A 24,918-nucleotide genomic window follows, 5' to 3' on the forward strand; every position below is an offset into this window, starting at 1 on the left:
TATCAAATAATAAAGAACATGGATGTGTCAGCCAAAAAACACATACACATGTCCATTTCGGTTGCCATCTTTTCTAAGGAAAATCATATCAGCCTTTCGTATATTAAAACGAGAACAGCGCTACAACTAATGCATCACTATATATAAAACAATACAGGAACAGTGCTATCACAACTAATACCAGCCTTTTAGTCTTTTTCCTATTAAAGTGTCACTAAACCCTCATAATAGAAAACTCTCAGTAAATGTTGTATTACACGCAGTTCATACATATTCGGTCACTATGAGATTTGTTTTCTGTATTCTGCAAAAAACCTGGTTGATCCTGTTGCTCTCTATCTCCACCTGCTGCTCATGCCCCCAATGTAGCTTGGGATTTTGCAGCTGACTGGCAGAAATCTGCCCACAACATGTTTCCACAACATAATATTTAATTTTAAATATATATTTGTATACTAATTTAAAACAGTTTGTTGATATTCATTTTTTCAAAGGCAGTTTTTTTATTTTGAACATGTGACCAGCAGCAGCGGACTAAAAGCTCCTCCTGCTTATGTTTCCCTGCAGACAGACTGGGTCATGTGACAGCTGTATATCAATTAGGAAAATTTACTTAGCTGTTTTTTTTATTAAAATAATAACAGTGCCATCATCCATATACATAAATAGAAGGGATATTGTAAATGAAACAGTGGGGGTTATTTACAAAAGGCAAATCCACTTTGCACTAAAAGTGCAAACTACAGGGCAGATCCACAGAGATCTGCACCCGCGCAGCGTATCAGACATACGCTACGCCGCCGTATCTTACCTGGCTTTAGTTCGAATCCTGGAAGAATTCACGCTGTAAGTTACGGTGGCGTAGTCTATCTCTGGCGGCGGAATTCAAATCGGCGATTAGGGGGCGTGTTTCATTTAAATGAAGCGCGTCCCCGTGCCGAATGAACTGCGCATGCTCCGTTTCTAAATTTCCCGCCGTGCATTGCGCTAAATGACGTCGCAACGACATCCTTTTTTTTAACTTAGACGTGAATTAAGTCCATCCCGATTCACGGACGACTTACGCAAAAAAATAAAAAATTCAAAATAAACGCGGGAACGACGGCCATACTTAACATGGCAGGTCTAACTATACGCGACGAAATACCAGCTTTAACTATACGCCGGAAAAAGCCGACTAGAGATGGCGTAAAAAAATACGCCGGCCGCTCGTACGTTCGTGGATCGTCGGAAATAGCTAATTTGCATACCCGACGTGGAAAACGACATGAACGCCACCCAGCGGACGCCGAAGTATTGCATCTTAGATCCGAAGGAGTACGAGGACGTACACCTGTCGGATCTAACCCAGATGCCGTCATATCTTGGTTTGAGGATTCAAACCAAAGATACGACGCGGGTAATTTGAAAGTACGCCGGCGTATCAGTAGATACGCCGGCGTACTCGCTCTGTGGATCTGCCCCTTAAAGTGCAAAATGCACTTGAAATTGCACAGAAAGTGCACTTGGAAGTGCAGTCGCTGTACATCTGAGGGGGACATGCAAGGAAAATAAAAAACAGCTCTTTAGCTTGCACATGATTGGATGATAAAATCAGCAGAGGTTCCCCTCATTTAAGATCTACCCCTCAGATTTACAGCGACTGCACTTCCAAATGCACCTTCAGTGCAATTTCAAGTGCACTTTGCACTTGTAGTTTGCACTTGTAGTGCAAAGTGGATTTGCCTTTCCTAAATAACCCTCAGTGTGTTTAGAATTATTTTAACTTATTTGGCAACTAATCAGATTTTTACGAGGAGCCTTTCCAATGCCTTCCTTCTCATTCAAGGCAGCACTTCTGATAAACACTCTCTATCTTGCTTGTTCTGCCAAACTTGTACCACTAAGGTTAAAATCCCCCCACTAACCCAAACACACAGACATGACATGAATCTCTACCTGGAGGTTTTTCAGTGATGAGTGAACCAGAAAGATTATTGCCCTGATATGAATTTCAAATTTTTGCTGGTCTGCTGACATAAAATGTAGCCGGAAACGGGGTCCCTTTCACTCCTAACCAATTCATTTGCACATCTAAAATCTCACGCTTAATTTTAAAATTAACCTTAAAGGGGTTGTAAAGGTAAAACATGTTTTCCCCCTAAATAGCTTCCTCTACCTTGGTGCAGTCCTCCTTCACTTACCTAATCCTTCGATTTTTTGTTTTAAACGTCCTTATTTCTTCTGAGAAATCCTCACTTCCTGTTTTTCTGTCTGTAACTCCAAACAGTAATGTGAGGCTTTCTCCCTGGTGTGGAGTGTCATGCCTTCCCCCTCCCTTGGACTACAGGAGAGTCAGGACGCCCACTAACGCACAGCTCCTTTCTCTATCTGCAACTTAGAGAGCGTCCTGACTCTGCTGTAATCCATCTGCTGATACGCCGTCGTATCCCTGTTTCTATCTATGCGGCTGATTCATAGAATCAGTTACGCATAGATATCCCTAAGATCCGACAGGTGTAATAGTTTTACACTGTCGGATCTTAGGATGCAGTACCGCGGCCGCCGCTGGGGGGAGTTTGTGTCGTAAACCAGCGTCGGGTATGCAAATTAGCAGTTACGGCGATCCACAAAACTTTTTCCCATCGTTACGTCGCCGCAAGTGTTAGTTTGCCGTCGCAAAGATAGGGCACCTTTTACAAAGTGTAAAATGACTACACCATGTAAAAGTATATCCGTCTTTCCCGCGTCGCTTTTGAATTTTTTTTTTTTTTTTAATTTTCCCGGCGCAAGTCTTTTTTTCACGTCGCGATTCACAAAACATCGGCGCGTCGTAATTTCACGCAAAGCACGTCAGGAAATTTGTGTCGGGAGCATGCGCAGTACGTCCGGCGCGGGAGCGCGCCTAATTTAAATGGTACCCGCCCCATTTGAATTGGCCCGCCTTGCGCCGGACGGATTTAGGATACACCGCCGCAAATTTCCAGGTAAGTGCTTTGTGGATCGGGCACTTAGACAGAAAATTTGCGGCGGTGTAACCTAAATTGGTTACGTTACGCTGCGCCCGGGCTACGTGAATCTGGCCCTAAGCAACTACAATTAAGCCCAATATGGGTAAAACATGTCAGAGAGGTTTGACCAATTGGGCTCTGAACTGAAGCCTGTCTTTCATTTACCTTACATTGATTGTAGAAAGAAATGTTTGGACAGCCGCACTCTGGAAAAACCTTCTCGGTTGAGTTTATTGGTAAAAGTATTCAAACACCACACAGTTTTCCAACAGGACTTGGCACCTGCCCACACTGCCAAAAGTACCAATACCTGGTTTAATACCCTTCTTTACAACTTTTTGTTACAGGTAAGCCTATATTAAGGCTTACCTGTAGCTAACAAGGATATCTCTCAAACCTGCACGGGTTAGGAGATATCCCTGTATTTGCATGTGCTGACGTCATGCGGCACATGCGCACTTAAGCCAACTGAAGCAATAGCACTATGTGCCATTGCTTCAGTTGTACTGTGCCGTTCCGGCGCGCATGTGTGGGAGTGACGTCATTGCAGGCTCCGACCAATCACAGTGCCGGAAGCCGCCATACCCGGAAGTCACGTCGGGACAACATGTTGGCGACTGGAGGGGGAGACATGGACCGTTGCCGGGGCCTCGATCTGAGGGAAGTAATACATAATCAGCGAGTATGCTATGCATACTCGCTGAGTATGCATTTGCCTTGCAAGGTTTTTTGTCGTTTCGGTTTCTTTCAGAGGGTTTACTTCCTCTTTAATGATCATGGTATCACTGTGCTTGATTGGCCAGCAAACTCGCCTGACCTAAACCCCATAGAGAATCTGTTTGGTATTGTCAAGAGGAAGATGAGAGATACCAGACCCAACAATGCAGATGAGCTGAAGGCCTGCTATCAAAGCAACCTGGGCTTCCATGACACCTCAGCAGTGCCACAGGCTGATCGCCTCCATGTCACGCCACATTGATGCAGTAATTCATGCAAAAGGAGCCCCGACCAAGTATTGAGTACACACTATACTGTACATGGACATACTTTTCTGTAAGACAACTTTTCTGTATTTAAAATCCTCTTTTCTTTTATTGGTCTTATGTAATATTCAATTTTTCTGAAATACTGAATTTTGGATTTTCACTAGCTGTTAGCTATAATCATCAAAATTAAGATAAAGAAATGCTTTAAATATATTACTCTGCGTGTAATGCATTTATATAATATATGAGTTTTTTTTTTTATTATTATTAAATTACTGACATAAATAAACTTTTGATGATATTCTATTTTCTTGGGATGCACCTGTAAATGTCAAGAGTGTTTCCTAGGCTCAGATCTATATTTTTCATGCTCAAAAGAACAATTGTAATATATAGCCAGGCTGAGGCTACATTTGTTTTTCAGAACTGCCTAAATTTTAAATATCTATGTAGATAATCTAATAGTTAATTGCCAGCTTCCCTTTCCACACTAGAAAACACCAGACCATAAGACAAGAAGGACATCTAGTGGTGAAAAATGGGACTGTATGCTAACGTACACATTTATAAGGGAAATTTAAGATATTGTCCCCATGTGTTACAATATTCCCTGGAAACCACTTACGCTGGATGTATTATGTGCACACCAAAACACACATTACTGCAGTAAAATGTTTGTAAGTTTTCAACTTTATGATTGCTCCAAAAATTCATAGAAATCATATGAACTTTTCAGGCTTATTGTTATATTTAATGATTGGTATTAGCTACTTCTGTACAAACTTTTGTGTATATCATCAGAAAATTATCTTTGGTAAAACTTTTTCTTAAATATGCTTATTTAGTGCATACGATAGCGGGTGATTTTTTATTTTGGTTTACCGGTAGTGGAACAGAGCCCACAGGTAAAAGCTAAACCTTATGCCTCGTACACACGATCGGAATTTTCGATGGAAAAAGTCAGACGGAATTTTTTCATCGGATATTCCGACCGTGTGTGTGCCCCATCTGACTTTTTCCATCGGGAATTCCAACGGAGTAAGAAAGAGAACATGTTCTCTCTTTTTTTTTTCAGATGGAAAAAAATTCTATTGGAAATTCCGTTCGTCTGTATGGAACTCCGACGGAGAAAAAAACACTCATGCTCAGAATCAAGTTGACGCATGCTCAGAAGCATTGAACTTCATTTTTCTCGGCTTGTCATAGTGTTGTACGTCACAACATTTTTGACGGTCGGAATTTGGTGTGACAGTGTGTGTGTGTGTATGCAAGACAGCTTGAATGGAATTCCATCTGAGAAAAACGCTGGCGTTTATTCAGACGGAAACTCAGATCGTGTGTACAGGGCATTACATAATTCTAATCCACAGATGAATAGTGTAGGGGGATTGAAACAGTTATCCTATGCATGTAGGACATTTAGGTCCCTTTTAGGACTCTACTACACAGATGATTACGTTTAAGCCCAATAAAGATAATGCAAGCTCATACATAACTCACAGGAACCTGAAAAGCATTAGTGACCACCCAGTAAGAATAAGAAATCTTTGATGCAACAGTCATTTACCTTTGTTACTTGAATGTGAGCTTTAAGATCCTTGAAGTTTATACGGTGAGCTATGCCCAGTGTACTATTGCTACCACTCCAAAAGATCTGTTGGTGCTATTTATTTAATTCTGAAAACATGCCAGCGTGTGTACAGAAGGATGAAAATTACCAGGGGAACTTCGCAAAGCAAGGTCCTTATCGCTTGGCTGCAGACAGACATAAATAAAATATAATGTATAGGATGCCCCTATACCGAGACAAGTAATGGTACAGTCCTGAAAGACTTAGGCCTCGTACACACGACCGAGTTTCTCGGCAAAAACCAGCAAGAAACTTGCTGTTTGGTTTTTTTTGCCGAGGAAACCGGTCGTGTGTACACTTTTCGACAAGGAAACTGTAGAGGATCTCGTCGATCCAAAAAGAGAGCATGTCTTCTTTTTCCTCTACGGGAATGGAGAAATTTGGCTCGCCGAGTTCCTCGACAGCCTAACAAGGAACTCGACGAGAAAAACGATGTGTTTCGCCCGTCGAGTTTCTCAGTCGTGTGTACGAGGCTTCAGTAATTCAAGTAAATGAGTTCACACCATAGAAACGCAGTCCGGATGCGTTTTAGATGCTTTTCTGCATGCGTGTTTTTGATGCATTTTTGATGCGTCTTTGGTGTGTTTTTTATGCAGTCCAGTGCTTTTTTTCCCTCTCTTTTTTTCTTAACCCTTATTAAGGACATGTGTGTTCCAATGCATTTTTGGTGCATTGCGGTGCTTTCTAGTGCATTTTTTTTATGTGCTTCACAGCGTTCTAGTACAATCCAGCGCAGGAAAAATACAGCACGTTCTACTTTTTTTTTTTCTGGAACTGGAAAGCACTGGAACTTCAACCACTCGTGTGAACTATGCCATTGAAAACCATATAACCTACTTTCTATGCATTTTTGATGCAAAAAATGAAGATGCTTTCCAAGATAGACTATTTCCTCCTGTGGTGGAAAGTCATTTGATTTGTAGCCCTCAGGATTATTAACTTATAAAGGGAATTTGTGCGGACTGGATCAGGCAAATGGACTTTGACATGGACATGTGGTTAGAGAAGGTTGTGGACTATAGATACTCATATGGGTATATAAGAGTCTAACAACTACTCTAAAGCCTCGTACACACGATCGGACTTCCATCAGACAAATTCGTGGACTTTGGTCCGAAGGGCGTTGGCCGTGAACTTGTTCTGCAGAACTTTTTCAGCCAACATTCACCAAATCACGTGGTTTTTCAGCTCTTTAACGCCACCCTTTGGGCAACTTCTGCTATTGTAGTCTGATCTTTAGCACTGGTTCCGAGCATGCTTGTTTGTACTTTGGATTTTAGTTGGACGGATTTGAGTACACACGATCGGATAATCCGACGTAACAGATTTATTGCCAGACAGTTGGCGAGCATGAACAGCCAACATTTGTTGTCGTTAATTCCTCCAATAATTGTCTGATCAGAGCATACAACGCGGTCGGATTATCCGACGCAACATGTCGTAAAATTGGATCGTGTGTACGGTCCTTAACTTGCAGCAGCCAGGGCCGTCTTAATAGCATCATGGGCCCCTGGGCAAAGTAATGCTCTGGGGCCCCTATAATGATGACAGTGCAGGTAAACAGACATTAAGTAGGTAGGAGGCAGACTGCCTCCCCTTTGCATCTATCACTCTCAGTGCCATCATGGATCATGGGCTCAAGGACCAGCTGCTTTGGGGAAAGTGTAGGGGCCCCCCATGCAACTGGGGCCCCTGGGCAGTGCCCAGGTGTGCCCTCTCATTAAGACAGCCCTGGCAGCAGCTGATATAGGACCCACCATTTAGCCTTTAAAATAATGCATTGTAAACCTATATAAGGTTTAAGTTCAAGGTAGCATATTTGAAAACAGTTACAAGATACATCTCTAAATTTAAACAATTTATAAGGAGATGCTGAGGCATTTTTTCATGACACTGTTAAGCAATATGATTTCCTTATTAGATAAGAATAGATACAGTATCAAGTACTGTTCAATGAAACTTGCAAAGTATACAAAAGAAATGACCATGTGTCATGACTTACATTTTTGGTAACGCTCTGTTTCCAGCTGGATCTGAAACTTCAAATTCCATAGCATCCTCATACACATCAAGTGAGGGATTTATAATGTATAATATGGATTTGTTGTTTAAATCCTTTTGAGTGAATTGCTCTTTAATAATTCTGCCTATTAATACAAATGTTAAAAAAAGAGAGAGAAATAAAAATAAGGAAATGGGACTACACAAATGATGTACAACAGAGTTTCTGGGGGCCCCAATCCTGTGGTTTCAGGACAGATCTGACAGAGGTTGTGACATTTACTCGGCTCAAACACAATTAGGGTACGGGTTTTCCTGGTGCATGCTCTCAACAGTCGACCTCTCACAGGCCCGTCGGAACAGGACAGGCAAAGCAAGCAACTGCTTGGGGCCCCGAGCTGGCCTGGGGCCCCAGCAGAGCGCCGCGCCACTTCCTATAAATCAGCCGTCACTAAATGCCCGGACCGCCAGGATAATCATAAATGTCCACAGCTGTTTGTTTGCTGGGACCGCGGGATTTCCCCAGTGACGCTGCGTCTGTACGTGCGCCCGCTCCCTCCCTGCTCCTCACCGCAGATGAAAAGCTCGCACAGCCGCGAGTAGGGGCGTGGCATCACGTGTGTGACCCGCCCCCCTGCTGCTTGCGATTCCCGGTGTTCTGATGAGAAGACACCTGGCCCTGACTTAGTAGGGGCGTGACGTCACGTGTGCGCCCGCTTCCTGCTACTCGTGGTTCCCGGGTCCTGGCTCTCCTTACAGTATCTTGCAGATTCTGCCCCTTCTGTTGTGCCCTCATTCAAGGTATGTGGCAAGGTAAAAGCTCAGCAGGCCCACGTCAGAGGCTGCTTGCCTGCAGCTGCTATTGTGCGTTTGTAAGAAATTGTGTGATCTCCTCACAAAGCTAATTTATGTTCATCCACCTAATCTACAAAAATCTGTGCTCTGGCTCTCCAAACATGCGTGTTAATGTTTTGCTGGTTGTTATTTTCCTGTACAATCTTAGTGTCAAATTGCAAGAGGCACTGGGGGGCCTGGGGGGAGTAAAAAGAATATAGAGAGGGGGAGGGGGAGTAAAAAAAACATGGGCAGGGGGGCTTTGCATGTGTGCGTGCAGGGGGGTTGGGCTGCCTCCATGTCCATTTTGCTTGGGGCCCCCAAATTCCTTCAAACGGCCCTGACCTCTCACCACCACTGGGCGGGCCAATTCTCTGACACCTAGCCACCACTAGTACCCTGCCCTGGCCAGTATCCACACTTATCTCTTGTTCCCCTGATATAGGTGGCAATGCACAACACCAGAATCACAAGGCTGTCTTTTTTCATGCTGGAACTTTTATTTACTTGCTTTGTTTACTTTACATCTTAACACAATATACAACCTTGTAGTCCAAGGCAACATAGCTTGCAATAGTCTATTACTTAATGGTTGTATCAAACAATGCTGGTTCTATACAGCACTTTCAGGTTTTTCTTTGATAGTATCCTTCAGCTATCTGGTTACACACTAAAGAGAACATATGTGGCATTACGAAGGGGAAGCCCACAACGGGTGCTCTACATTTCTAGCAGAACAGCCCCCAAGGTTCCCACAGGGGCTAATGTCCAGCAATTTGGACTGACTACTGTGTTCTTCCCTGCTCCACACACTGCTCCCTAGCTGCACTCCTTCCTACTACTTATCTCCCAGTGGTGAGGGAAGATGTTCTTCTCCACACTGGTGACTTCCTGTCCCCACTGGTGACTTCCTGTCCATGGTAAGGTGAGCAGATTTTTTAAATGAAATCAGGGGACATATTTTTTTTTACTAGTAATGGTGGCAATCAGCGACTCTCTGTCTGTCGCCACCACCCGCCCCACAGCCTGTGAAGTCTTACTCTTCGGGCCCCCGGCTCCTACTGTGTGGGGAGCGGAGGAAGATCACTCCGCCAGGGAAGGCAAGGAGATAAGCAGGCAGGCGACTGTCCGGGATTTGAGCCAAGGCAGAAGAACATGCGAGCGGAGCTGAATGGGCATACACCCGAAACTGAAGACATATTCCCTTCGCTCCGACCAGCACATGATCATCAGAAAGGGGCACAGATAATGGAAAAAAATACACCCCCCTAAGCTAGTAGGAGCGGCTATTATTCAGAATTGTATTTTTTTTTATTCTGCACTGACTGTCTTTGAAATTGCCCCAGTCCCTGTTCAAATCCAATCCGGGGACAAAACCGGGGACAAACTTGGTCCAGGGACAGTGTCCTCAATCCGGGGACTGTCCCCTGAAAATGGGGATGTCTGGTCACCCTAATCTAGTGGGGAACAAGGTATAGGCTAACTCTGACCCCAGAAGGAGTAACACCAGAGTCCTATATGCTTACAATAGCCTGTGAGAGCTACGTTGTGTAGCACTTACCTGAAGTTACATTTTCCAGGTAACTTTTCTGAGGTGCACTTAATATTTTGAATATGATGTTTTCATCCTCTGTCCCAGCATCTGTAGCCTTTAATTCTCTAGATGTAATGTAGATTCCATATTGGCCATCTCGAATGAGCTGAACTTTAGTAGCACACTGAAGATTAACTATTTTGGGACTGGTATCATCTGGAAAGTCCACCTATGCAAACAAAAAGCAATTTTTGCAAAAAGTAATTTTAGAGTGTCAATGCATGAACCCTAAACGAGTCATGTAGCAATAAAGCAGAAAGTATATATATGACAGGCCTGGACTTCTCAAGTGTCTCTATCGGTTGTTGTGGGATGGTATAAAGCAGGCTATACTGACTAGTCTTAAAGAGCCTCAATTTAAAAAAATGCTAATATTTCTTGTTAGTTTTTACACTTTGGATAGGACATTGGCCTTGGTGCAGTTCAAGCACTATTTCTTCAATGGACTTAACAAATCATTGTATTGTTATTACTAGTGTTTCCCTGATGGACATTGGGGCTTTGTGAGTGCTTTAGTAAAATTCTAAATTTAGATGCCGTCAGCATACTGTAGAATCATGCAGCTTGTGCATTATAACTACAATAAACTCCCACATATAATGCAGGCAAACAAAATTGTTATCACATGAAAATTATTCACACAGACTTTTGGTAAGTATTTTTTTTTAAATTTTAAAACGACCGTGTTATTAAACCCTAAAAGTAAAAATGCCCTTTACATTAAGCTACACCAAAATAGTGTAAAATATAGATTTTTTTGGTGCCCCCGATAATTTTGTTCTTTTTTTACCAGCCTATGAAACCTTGCTCTGTTAAAGGGGTTGTAACGGTTCATTTTTTATTTTCTAAATAAGTTCCTTTAAGCTAGTGCATTGTTGGTTCACTTACCTTTTCCTTCCATTTCCCTTCTAAATGTTTTTTTTCTTTGCCTGAATTTCTCACTTCCTGTTTCTCCTCAGTAAGCTTGCCCCCATCATCCGTGGGGGTTAGGCCCCGTACAGAAGACCGAACATGTCTGCTGAAACTGGTCCGCGGACCAGTTTCAGCAGACATGTTCGGTCGTGTGTACGGCCGACCGGACAGGTTTCCAGCGGACATTTGTCCAGCCGACCGTTTTGCAGCAGACAAATGTAGGACATATACAGGCAATTTTTTCCTGTCCCCCTTTTTTGACTGAAGCAAATCAATATATTCATCTCTAACCTTATCTTTACTGTCCTTGGATTTCACTAATTTCCCAGCAGCTCGAGCCTCAGACGAGCCTGGAAGGATTGTATATTTCCCTCATTCATAATTGATTTTCTTGTGCATACATACAGGGATTTTCCTGAAATATACATCCTTCCCCGCCATCTGATATCCGGATAGCCCTATATATATGTTTATGTATTGTTATTTGTTGTTGATGTGTGTCTAAAACCCATTGCAACAAATTTATTCTGGTTCTCTAACCAATAGGATTTCTCCTACCATATGTAACTTTAATATTATATCAATAAATTTTGTATTTTTGGATATATATCTAGTCATTGACTTTCCATTTAGTCCTTCTTTTTGTTCTGGCTCTCTTGCTAGAATAGTTTTCGACAAATGTTTCTTAGCATGCTAAGAAACATGTCCGCTGGAATCCTGTCCGTCGGACATGTTCGGTCGTCTGTACAGACTCACCGCACATGTCCGACCGGCCACCATCCCTCGCATGCGTCGAATCACTTTGACGCATGCGTGGAAGCATTGAACTTCCGTCGCCGCAACGATGACGTGGCGACGGTGCGGCCTCGTCACCGGGTATCGTGTACGCGCGGATTTCTGTATGATGGTGTGTACAACCATCATACAGAAATCTCCGGCCGGACATGTCCGCTGAAAACGGTACGGCGAACCGTTTTCAGCGGACTGTCCGGTCGTCTGTACGAGGCCTAAGTCAGCCAGAACAGCTTACTGAGGAGGAACAGGAAGTGAGAAATTCAGACAAAGAAAAGAAAGAAAAAAAACATTTAGAAGGGAAATCGAAGGAAAAGATAAGTGAACCAACAATGTACTAGCTTAAAGGAACCTATTTAAAAAATAAAAAACAAACCTTTACAACCCCTTTAAGTTATTGCCGATAGGGTGTCTCTTTTGTCTACAGTGTCTCCCTGGTGACACCCAGACATGCACACTCCTGCTGCCTGGTGCCTTGCATGTGAGATGCAGCACAAAAGAGGCCATTGGCTTTCAGTGCTCTGGTGCTGTGCTCAGTTAGTGTGTGCATGGTAAAGCCATTGACACAATGCCCAGACAGAGCATGCACAGTACTATGCTTTGAAATTTGAGCATAGTACTGCACAGGCTTTAAAGTGGATGTAAACCCTCACATATACCCAGTGAAGTGAACAGCGTTAGATGATACACAGAGATGAAACAAATCTCCCTACATAAGTTTTACATGTATATCTGCTGTCTTCAGCTTGCTAAATTCTTTAGAACGTGTGCATTGTGTTAGGTATTTTTGTTCATGTTCAGCACTGGGTGCGGATTCTTGGCATACACTGTGTGACAGCTGATTGGAGGAAAGGCGCACACCCCCACTCCACATAGGCAAAGGAAGGAAAGAATGTGCATATCTGTGCTGTGAATAGACAAGCACTCTGCTAATCTATTTATAGCACCCACCGACACAAATTTCAGGCTGGTTTTATCTCAGTTGTCAGAGAACTTGTCAGAAGTTATCATGCTGATAACAGAAGAACGGAGCAGCAGAAAGACACGCGACTTAGGGCTTTGGGGAGAGATCAGAAAACACTACAGCTATATGTGCTTAGGTCACATTTAATGAATACTTTAACCGCCCTCTACTGGGCATGTGCTGCTCAAGCACAGTGGCAAATCCCAGAATGAGTGGAGCCTCTAATGCACATGTGCTGAAAACATCAGCTTCCCATGACTGCACACGTCAGTCAGGCACAGTGCCAAAGCATTGAAAGGCAGTGGTCCTACTGTGCATGCATCTCATATGCAAGGCACCAGGCAGTGGTTACAAGCATGTTGAGATGTCCCAAGGGAAGCACTGAAGAGGGAGACATCTTATAAGCGGTAAGTCAACAAAGGAAAGTTTCATAGGCTGTTAAGCTGTAATAATAGAGAACATTTACTACATTTACTCATTTACTTTTTCTAGATAGGTTTAATATCATACTTTGCAATGTCCAAATCAAAACATCTGATCATTTGCTACGGTCTGTATACTAAGCCAACATTTTAAAAGAACCGATAAAGACTTTGGTTTAACCGAGTTTTCTTTGAGAAAGACATTGTAACAGTTAAATCTTGCTGATACAGTAGAGTATTCATGTACCAAGAAGGCCTAATATTAGTTTCATACATACTAGAAGGTTTGGTGTATTTTAGTGTTGTCTTTCAAATTTACTTCTCAGTTTAAGTGTCAACAAGAACTAAAGATAATGGCAATCACTGCTTGCTGGCAATGTGCCCCAATTTTGCATTCTCTAAAGAATGTTGGTATTGAAGACAATGGGGAGTAGTTTCATGTTCTTGGATGGAAGCCATACTTTGTCTGTCAGAGTGAAGCAATAATAGATACTTCCATCCCCTATACAATTCCCCAGACATCACTGAGCTTGAGACCTTACTCTAATATGAGATTCCTGTTTATTTGGGGTGGTTTAATTCCACTTTATATTGCAGTTCTTTTGTTTCAAACGTACTTTCCAAATTTACATAACAATGAGATATATGAAGACTTACTAAACAATAGCCTAATTAAATGCACTCATTTCAGCTATCATTCCATTCATACTTGGGGAATATAGTGTCAGAATGGATGTAGTTTTATTCCTAATAGCCTGTGTGCAATAAACATGTACCATCAAACTTGCTTCCATCTATCTAGCTGAGGTGGAAGTTGAAGTACCAGCATTTGTCATGCCAGATGTTCATAAAATGAATGGGAATAATGTAGAACATGAAGTCACTGGACAGTAACACCCAAGAGTGCAATCGATTTTTCTGGTTCACAAGTGAGACCTATTTATAAAGAATTTGCAAAATCAAGTATCTTGTCTTTTTACAAATACATTATCTTTTCATAGGTCCTTTTTTCAGTAATTTATTTAAAAAAAAAACACAACACTATGGAGGGAGTAGGGAATCAGTAAAAACTGCCTCCCAAAGATAAAATCCTGCACACCTACAACCAGGTTTGTGCCACTTAAAGTAATTGGATTATGGAAGCTTGAGCGTAGAGAAATTTTATTTTCAATGATTACATAAAAAAATAAAATTTTTGGATCTTCCTAAGCTACAGGAAGCCACCAGATAAATAGATTCTGCAGTGAAAATTGTGTAAAGCCTAAAAGAAAAGCAAACAAGCAAAAAAAAAACAAAAGAAAAAGAGCGATAGAGAAAAATAAAAATGTCACAATTTTCAGCTGGTATCTCCCAGCAGCCAGTTTATCCTAGGTATAATCCCTCTCTTAGTGGATATCGTTGCCTCAGTGTTCTGCCTGTGAGGCCTCGTACACACGACCGAGTTTCTCGGCAAAAACTAGCAAGAAACTTGCTGTTTTTTTTTTTTTTTGCCGAGGAAACCAGTCGTGTGTACACTTTTCGACGAGGAAACTGTAGAGGATCTCGTCGAGCCAAAAAGAGAGCATGTCTTCTTTTTCCTCGACGGCAATGGAGAAATTTGGCTCCCCGAGATCCTCGACAGCCTAACAAGGAACTCGACGAGCAAAACGATGTGTTTCGCCCGTCGAGTTTCTCGGTCGTGTGTACGAGGCCTCAGCTGTGTTTCTGCCTGATCCTTTTATCTTGAATCTTGTGTCTTGTATCCTGTGACCTGCTTCCAGTACTCTGTACCCTACACTGTGCATCTATCACTCTGTATCCTCCCTTTGTTCCCAGTCCTTATCCTGCCCTGATCATGTGCTCCCTCCATTTTTGTGCATAGCCTGTGTTAGGTTGTTGTTCTGGGTTTGCCGCACATTCTGTAACGCTATTGGCGTTAATTCAACGAGCGCAGCTGTATCCCTATCTAACAGCTGCGCTCCATTCAGTAACACGCCCGCGTCACTTCCGGTGCGCGGACGTATGCGATTCAAGCTGGAAAGCGGAAGTGCGTTCCAGCGTGCGGCGCTCGGCGGTTCTCACAGCCCGGGCTATTTAAACCTCCCAGGTTCGGCGGCAGGGTGTTCGGATATTGTAGTTGGACGCCTGCCGCCACCTGAGAGTCCAGAACCGCTTTGGGGGAGACTCTAATTTCCGGGACCCTGGATGCCAATCCGCCTTACCTTCTCTCCTGCACCCGGACTTCAGCTCCACGGCATTCTCTCCCTCTCTGCTCCAGCCAAAGCAGCATCTGAACCAGCAGCTCATCCCTCTCCTCTGCTATATGGACACCATTTAACACCAGCCATTAGGATATCCCCTTTTGCAGCTACAGCCTAACCGCAAGTATTCTGTCTCTCATTGCCAGAGTCATTGTATGTAGTCATCAGTATGTTTAAAGGGACTGTGTTCTAATTCTACAATATACTGCATATCATCATCAGTGCATTTAAAGGGACTGTGTTCTAATTCTACAATATACTGCATATCATCATCCGTGCATTTAAAGGGACTGTGTTCTAAGGCTACTATATACTGCTTATCATCACTAGTTTACTGCTGGGTTGCTGTCTGTCTGCTGTAGATATCTAGGTTCAAGAGAGGCCTTTAGTATTACTAAACAACCACTGTCTCATTGCTGCACTTAAACGCTGATTAACCCGTTATTACAATAGAGACTGTTTTCTTATTGCTGGCTTATCAAGCTTATGAGGTAATAGGCTTGTTGACTATAGTTTCTGTTTCTCACTGGAGGTTGTGATGAGTAACCCCAAACTCTCTGTACATTGAGAGTGAACCGGTGGTTAAACCCTGAGTAGCCTCCGCTGCTGAGATCCAAATCTATAACCTCCAAATTCAGATTGATTTCATAAATCCTAACACATTCACATTTATTTCTTACTTTTAACTTGGTTTGTGGTATTGGTATTTTCTCTTCATTGGATTGGCATGACACCATGTCAAATTCTACCTTTCAATCATGACATTAAGTTTTTGAAAAAAAAAAAAAAAAAACAATATACTGCAACACTTACTTGTATAATGAAAGGTATTGGTTCAAATTGCACTTTCCCATCAATTATAAAGCCTTTATTCGACCTGTCCGTCACAACAAATGTGAACTTGTCAATCTGAGCATCTTGACCACTGTGTTTGTAGGCAACATCCATGTTATCAATATCTCTTTGGGTAAAGTTTTTCAGCAGGGATGAACCTCTCACATATATATGTCCATACTGAGGGTGTTCCATAATCAGATATGTAATATTTTCAGTTGCTGTGTCAGGATCCATGGTTTGAAGAATGTCTGGAGAAATCAGAGCCACCGATCCTTTCCTCTGCTTAAGACCGTAGTTCTTTGATAATGTTGGTGGAGTCCTATCAACCATCTCTACATCAACTTGCAGGGTCCCATGCTTTGTCTGCAGCCCATTACTGACAAGGAATCTGGCAAAAAGAGGCAAGGTAGCCTTCAACATGTGTTCCTGATTCACCATCTACACAAAAGAAATAACAAACCTTTACTCAAAGGTTTTTCTAGTAGAGTTTGTGAACATCTTAGATCGTCTAAGATCTTAAAGATATTGGGGCTGATGTATGGAAAGCATGCTATATAAAAAAGAAATGATTGTCCCCCTGTGCAACCATTTTTGCAATCCATGATGTGAAAATAAAAATGGCTTCAAATTGCTGATTGCTATTTTTTTTATTCTGTTAGCACACTTTTCGTGCATCAGTCTCTATATAATTTTTTTCATATCTGATGGCTTGGTCAACTATAATTCAATTTTAATAGATTTTGCTATAAACTGCTGAGGAGGGAAGCATGGAGAGTGTGTGTATCTGGTGGCTGATGTTTAATCCATGCTTCCAATTTTCTGAGCTGCAAAAACAAAGTGCATGTACTTCAGTGTCTATAGGTGTCAAAGTTTACCACTGACACATACTACATGTTGCTTAAATAAGATTAAATGTTTCTTGTGCCCCCTCAGCTGGCATGTCTTGAAAATATAGCTTGGAATTTTCCCTTTAAGGACCAATTGTTATAAATAAATTTAGTGGCAGCAGGAGGTGGCATTACTGTCAGAAATAGTAGCTCAGGTATAATGTATGCTTATAAGCACCATTAGCTGTTACAATTTAATTGTTTCGTTTTTCCTTACACTTGAGCAGTGGGTTTCTCTATTTAATAGGAAGAAAATTGTATGCTCTATGGATGGCATTATATCAAAGAATATCATCACACACATGCTAGGGGCTTGTTCACATCTGAGCTATGAAAATGCTGGATAAAAAAAGATCTATGGTTTTCAAAATGCAGTGGAGAGGTATCCTAATGCCTCATACACACGGCCGGACTTTCCGAGAAAAAAAGTCAGACGGGCTTTTTTCTCTGAAAGTCCGGCCGTGTGTAGCCTCCATCAGACTTTTTTGTCGGAAGTCCGACGAACCTTAGATAGAGAACCTGTTCTTTATCATTCATTTGGACTTCCATCGGACTCACGGCGGACTTTTGTATGGTCAAAAGTCCGACCGTGTGTACAAGGCATTAGAGGAAGCGTACCCCAGCACTGTGTGCACCATGCATGCAGAAGTTTTAGAGCCATAGCTCACCACATACTGTATAAGAGCATCCCTTGAATGAAATTATTCTGTTCTCATAAGCTCATATCATGAGCTACAATATATTGTGGTAAACCACCTATCTAACTGAGTCCTAGATATTTTTTTTTTTTTTTATTTTAGCCAGTGCAGAAGAAATCGACCATTTAAAATAATATATATATTTATTGGCAGAAGTAATCGATTATTTAAAAAAAAAAATATTTATTGAGGTGAAATGCTCAATAAATGCCATTGGCCTATTCCTGACAGGCAGTAAAAGATTTCTCTCAGTACAGTTCTACAGATCCATTGTGTCAACAACACTCCACTAACTCACTGCTCTACGCCACAAATCTGGTGAATAACTGGCTAAGCTGAAACAGTTAAAATTTGTGAGTAAAAGTCTTTGGTGCTCAGCAGGGGCCACATCTTCAATTGAACATTACAGATCCTCTGTGCTGCCTGCAGCTCCATGGTGATGGAACTGGCTACAGAGGCTGCCATCTGTCATGGAATTTGAAAAGATAAAGAGAAAAAAAATGCAGAGGAGCAGTAAATAGTGCCAATTCAATGCAAAATCAAGCCAGCGTGTCAAAATGGAGGACATTTGCTTCTGTACTTGGCATACTGCTGCCGGCACCTGATGTCAGGGGTTGCTAATCACTCGGTGTCATCTGTCCAAACAAGAAGTGCCACATTCTTCTTCCAGCCCAAAAGCATCAGACAATACGTAGTAATATTTCAGACTTGCGGAAAGTGCAGTAGTGGAACATTAAATCTGATCACTCAGACACACATTAATTGATGTTTCCCCGGCTGTTCTGGCCAGCTCCGGAATACAGCCAAGGGAAGAACACCAGGTTAGCAGACATGCAGGCCCTTGCCAGATTTTTAACAGCAAGAAATGTTAATTAAAAGAGTTTTAAAAATGAACAAGTCTTTGTTTTAGGGTTCCTAATTATATTTCTATTTTAAAACAAAGGAGTTTTATATCACTAAGCTGGACTGGTGACAATCTCTTGTGAGATGACACTGTAACACCAGGTGCCATCATGCCGCTACCAGATGTAGCAACTACTGAAAACACTCAAGAGCATACATGTTTCCAGTTTTTGCCTATTAATGCTTTAATGACACAGAGCCCGAACACTCTCTGTTTATTGGATTTTTTATGCCACAATAAAATGTGTCAAGGTTTTATAATAATTCAAAATGAAAAATATTTCAAATACAGTCAAACCAATAGGAACTGTTGCTATAAAATGTAAATAACAGGAAACAGCTCTCTCATGGATAATCTGCTAATGTTTTAACAGAATAGGTAATCAGCAGAATGATCACACAGGGAGTAACTGTAACATACAGTTTACAACACAGGTGCAAAGTTGCATAATGCAAAACAGGTTCAGATAAGAAAGAGCACGCATACAGCATTGCAGAATAATACAGATTCTGAAAGCTACACACATATAGACTTTTCACAGCAATGCCTCTGTGACTACCATGTGGCTGCATAGCATAAACACTGCTAGTTGCTATTATCTTCATAGACAGCATTTCTAACAGTCAGGTCCACGGTAGCTCTAGTAACACAAGTGAACAGCTGGAGGGATCCAAATCCCAAAGAAAGAGAGGGGCCTCTTCACTGGAACTGTAGCACTCTGGAAGCAATTGGTGAGGTGCTTGGTCTTCAAGAGAAGCTGCATGCTAATATTCACCAGCTTGGCTGCCTGCACTCCCGTTCTGACCGTGGAGGGCCTCTCTCTTGGCTACAGATCACTTTCCCAGATAACTGACTAATTTGAGGAGTTGCTGAGGAAGAAAAGATGAAGGCACTTATTTTCCCTGGGTGTGTCCATGAACCCAGGAAGTTGTGGGAAAAAGAGTTAAAGGGGCCTGCATCTGAGCAAATGGGAGCTCTACTACAAAGTTTTAAAATGGACCTGGTACTCTCAATAGAGAAAAATTGCACAATACAGATGTCCTTTATTGTGGCCAAAGAGCTTTCACACATGTTAGTAAATATGTGCACTCAAGACATAGAACCAACTAGAACTAAGCATCTTTCCTGATTGGCAATTAGTGATAAAAAGGCCTCCTATTGTGTACTGCCCATTTTAAATTAATATACAGTTGGCATGTTTTTATTTGGCCTATTCTGCCAACCCACAATGTCTATTGATGGCTCTTAATAATTTAAACAGTTGGATTATTTTACTAAGATAATTGTAACAATAAAGTGTATGTAAACCCTATGTCTATGTTTCACTATGTTTGGCATCCTGCCTCACTGTATACAGCTCTAGAACTATAGCCAATTTTTTTTTTTTTTTTCATTTTGGATAGAGCAAGGGAAGGTTATGTAGCACCTTCTAGGTAGGTAGGTGCCAGAGTTAGGATTTTTGAAAGACATGTACATTTTGGCAGGCTTGGCTGGCAGCCAGGCCTGTTTGTTTTGATCTGATCTGGACTGGGAGTGGCTCAGGGTAGCAGCTGGTGACTCACTGGCAGCATCAGTGAGACTTCATCTTATTTCCAGAGTTTGCTAGAAAGATCTGGAAAGAATGGAGGAGAGGAGAGGTGGTGCTTTCTGGAGTGTTTTAGGGAGCCCTGATCAATCCCCAACCTGGATCGGCAGGGGGAAGGCCTCCTTAAATACCCAGGGTCAGCCCAGCTGGGGAGGAGTTGTTCAGGTGAAAGAGCTGGAGATGGAGTGCTAGGCTGTCGGAGCCTTTGAGGGAGCTCCCCAGTCTGGGGGGGGCGTGACCTTGGGCCTGGGCTCGGTTGCAGGTGGGAACCTTGTACAAACTACAGGGGTGTCCTGGACAGGAGGCACAAGAGGAGCAAGAGAGGACAGCAGGGGAGAGCTAGCTGTGCCTGATGGTTAGAGTGGAAGTGATGTGCAGAAGAAGAAAGATGTGGAGATTAGAGAGAAACCAATGTGCAGGAGAAGAAACACATGAAGATTAGAAAGGAAGCAATGTGCAGTAGGAGAACTGAAGTGTATATACTGGACTGTATATCATTGTCCCAAGTAAGTTCTACCAATTCCACTGGGCATCCGATACTTTCCCTCAATAAAACAAATAACAAAACAAAGCGCATGGACTGTTCTATGTCTCTGAGTGTCTGAGAGGTGAATGCCGGGCTGGGCAGGGTCACAGGTGGACCACAATACTCAGCGGCTTCTATAGGGGTACGGCTACAGTTATAACCCCTGACAGATTTTTTTCACCATCTCTGTCTCATTGAAGAGATTTCTCTTTACTTCCTGTCCCATAACCAAACAGGAAGTGACAGGAAATTCCAGAAAATTAGGGGAATTCCTTGCAGCCCCCCAGATCACTAGAACTAGCATCCCCATAGGAAGATTTCACCTCTATTACTTTTCTGGGGACAACCCAAAATGTGGGATTTTCCTTTACTTTCACTTTCAATGATAGAGCTAAACAGGACAAATAGAGATGGGGAATCTCGTTAACGGGGGCACGGACAGCAATAAAAACTGACAGGTGTGCTAATCCTTCTGCACACTATTCAAAACTAAAAATAAGTTATACTTTAAGCAAACATATTGAAACATTTGCCAAGTTTCTTACCTAGAGATATTGCCAGTAACAGGATTTCCCTGTTGCAGGATGGCAACACTAAACTGCTGCCTCACTATTAACAGCATCATTGTTAATTTGCCATATGTGCTCTTTCAGTTGGCTTTTGGGCTGTCTATCATTAGACCTGCAGGACAGACCAACAGTTAGCTGAAGGAGATTACACAGAAGGCTGACAATGCTAAAGACGGTTCAAATCTTGGTTGGTTCAGCAGGAACTAGTTGAGATTTGAACCATGTATGGGCAGGTTGAATCCATCAATTTGGGTTTAACCAGCCTGCTGGATTTTACATGTGATCATTGCAAACGGCTGTTATAGCTGCTAACAATAATCACTGCCTTCTCCCGATGGGGACAGCTTCCCCCACCACAATTAGACAATGGCTCAGCAGGAGGGATTGCTGTATCAACACTGGCCCAGATTCAGGTAGAATCGCGCAATATTTGCGTGGGCAAAGAGCAAAAATTTTTCTCTGCGCCCACGCAAATATTGTGCTTTGCCCGCGATTCACGGAGCAATTGCTCCGTAAATTGCGCGGGCGATATGTTAATCAGACGTGCGTAAGGCTGCCTAATGTAAATGATCCCGCCGGGGGCGGGAATCATTTAAATTAGGCGCGCTCCCGCGCCGAGCGAACAGCGCATGCTCCGTCGGGAAACTTTCCCGACGTGCATTGCGGCAAATGACGTCGCAAGGACGTCATTTGCTTCTAAGTGAACGTGAATGGCGTCCAGCGGCATTCACGGTTGACTTACGTAAACGACGTAAAATTTGAACGTCGCGAGCGGGAAGCGCAGCTATACTTTAGCATTGGTTGCGCCTGCTATTAGCAGGAGCAGCCTTATGCTAAAGTCGCCGTACGGAAACTCCGTACCTTGCGTGCGCAGGGCCCGCGCAACTTTTGTGAATCGGTGGTAGTATGCAATTTGCATACTATACGCCGATCACAAAGGCCGCGCCCCCTAGCGGCCAACGCAAGAATGCAGCCTGGGATGTGAAGGCATAAGGAGGCTTATGTCTGTCACATCCTAGGCTGCAGTCGGTGTAACGAGGTTCCTGAATCAGGAGCACTCGTTACACCGGAGCAAGTAAGCCCTTGCGCCGCGCAACCTATGGTTGCGCGGGCGCAAGTGCTTCTTGAATCTGGGCCACTGTTTGTGTTGATGGGGTGATCAAGCACATTTCTTTCCTGAAAGGTGGTTACAGGAAAGAAATTTGCTGGCCTAATGTTGTCAGCCTTTAACAGAAAGTGCTGCTATTGAGTTTTTCAATGATTCACAAACACGTATTTGTGTAAGGAAATTGTATACAGAGAGATATAATACCCAACATTAACCACTTAGCTATAACAGTTTTACTGCTACAGTGTGGCAGCTGTGTGCTGGATCACACATATATATATATATATATATATATATATATATATATATATATATATATATATATATATATATATATATATATATATATATATATATATATATATATATATATATAATGTGATTCCAGATTTCTCTACATGCCACTGGTAGACCGCTTCTGCTGTGAAAATTCACACCAGAAGTCGATTTGCGGGTTTTGGGCACTCGATGTTCTCCGGTACCCGCCTATCGCCGCTAAACTACACAGAATGGGGATCTGCCTATGTGAACAAGGCAGATCCCAATTTTGACAGGGGGAAGGCATGGATTGTATGTTCCTGAAAAGCAGGGACTAGAATACATGTCGTCCCCTAGTAAAAGCAGCACACTCTACACAAAAACACTGGCTAGGCACACATTTGTTTATGATTGCCCTAGATGTTTAACCACTTCCATACCGGGCACTTACGCCCCTTCCTGCCCAAGCCAATTTTCAGCTTTCAGCACTGTCGCACTTTGAATGACAATTGCGCGGTCGTGCTACACTGTACCCAAACAATTTTTTTATCATTTTGTTCCCACAAATAGAGCTTTCTTTTGGTGGTATTTGATCACCTCTGCGGTTTTTATTTTTTGCGCTATAAACAAAAGAAGAGTGACAATTTAAAAAAAAAACACTATTTTTTACTTTTTTATTTAATAAATATCACAATTTTTTAAAAAAAAACGTTTTTTTTTCCTCAGTTTAGGCCGATATGTATTCTTCTACATATTTTTGGTAAAAAAAATCGCAATGATCATATATTGATTGGTTTGCGCAAAAGTTATAGCGTTTACAAAATAGCTGATAGATTTATGGCATTTTTATTTTATTAATTTTTTTACTAGTATTGGCGGCGATTTGCGATTTTTTTACTGTCACCGTGACATTGCGGCGAACACATCGGACACTTTTGACACGTTTTTGGCGCCATTCACATTTATACAGCGATTAATGCGATAAATATGCACTAATTACTGTATAAATGTGACTGGCATTCAAGGGGTTAACACTAGGGGGTGAGGGAGGGGTTAATATGTATACTTAAATTGTGTTCTAACTGTGGGGGAAGGGGGGTGACTGGGGGAGGTGACCGATCTATGTCCCTATGTACAAGGGACACAGATCGGTCTCCTCTCTCCCCTGACAGGACGTGGGGCTCTGTGTTTACACACAGAGCTCCACGTCTTGTCCCTGTAGCCGCCGATTCCGAGTGCCTGGCGGACATCGCGACCGCCAGGCACGCGCATCGGCATCTCGGGGACGCGCCGGCGCGCTCGCGCGCCCCCCAGTGGCCGCAAGAATACAGGACGTCAATTGACGTCCTGTTGAGTTTTCAGAGTCACCGTGGAGCCGTCATTTGACGATGGCCCGGTGCTCTAGTGGTTAAACCCCTTCCCAGCCACTGGCATTAGTACAGTAACAGTGCATATTTTTAGCACTAATCACTGTATTAGTGTCACTAGTTTCCACAAAGTGTCAAAAGTGTCAGTTATACCTCATACACACGATCGGAACTTCCGATGGAAAAAGTCTGACTGACTTTTTCCATCGGAAATTCCGACCATGTGTATGCCCATCTGAGTTTTTCCATCGGAAATTCCGAGGAATTCCATCGGAGTTTACATAGAGAACATGTTCTCATTTCCTCTGATGGAATCCGAGGCATTAGTGTCCGATTGTCCACTGCAATGTCGCAGTTCCTCTATAAGTCGCTGATGATGCCATTACTAGTATAAAAAAAAAATACATATATGTATCCCATTTTTACCAAAATCATGTAGCAGCGTACATGTTGGCCGACATTGATGAAGAAATTAGATTTACATTTTTTTTGGTTGGATGTGTTTTATAACAGAAAGTAAAAATGTAATTATTATCATTTAGCGAGTACAAAAAGTATTTTAGCCAATAAAACAATGGTCTGTACAGTCAGATACTGCATCCTATCTTATTAGACATTAAAACCAAGCTGTTGATTTTGGAAAGTGGAATCAAGCTTTGAAACAAATCTAGATTCACACAAATTCATTTGTTTCTTTGGTGCCAGGGGAGGCCAAGTTCCATAATGGTCCCCTGGCAGTGGAGAGATCAGGTTAATAAATCATCTATTAGCTCAGAATAAAATAGACAGACAGGAGAGACTTTCCATCTAGACA

General features: G+C 42.4%; 1 protein-coding gene across 1 annotated transcript in view; it reads right to left on the reverse strand.

Annotated features, from left to right (window-relative positions):
• The window catches only part of FREM1 (FRAS1 related extracellular matrix 1), a 213,905-nt gene that overhangs the window by 69,420 nt on the left and 119,567 nt on the right, over nucleotides 1-24,918 (reverse strand). The window contains exons 25-27 of the mRNA XM_040358513.1: nucleotides 16,179-16,590; nucleotides 10,003-10,204; nucleotides 7,609-7,753 (exon numbers count right to left, since the gene is read on the reverse strand). Coding sequence (XP_040214447.1) covers nucleotides 7,609-7,753; nucleotides 10,003-10,204; nucleotides 16,179-16,590 — 759 coding nt within the window. The remainder of the gene's footprint in view (nucleotides 1-7,608; nucleotides 7,754-10,002; nucleotides 10,205-16,178; nucleotides 16,591-24,918) is intronic.

This window comes from Rana temporaria, chromosome 1, assembly GCF_905171775.1.
Source record: "Rana temporaria chromosome 1, aRanTem1.1, whole genome shotgun sequence".
Lineage (NCBI taxonomy): Eukaryota > Metazoa > Chordata > Amphibia > Anura > Ranidae > Rana > Rana temporaria.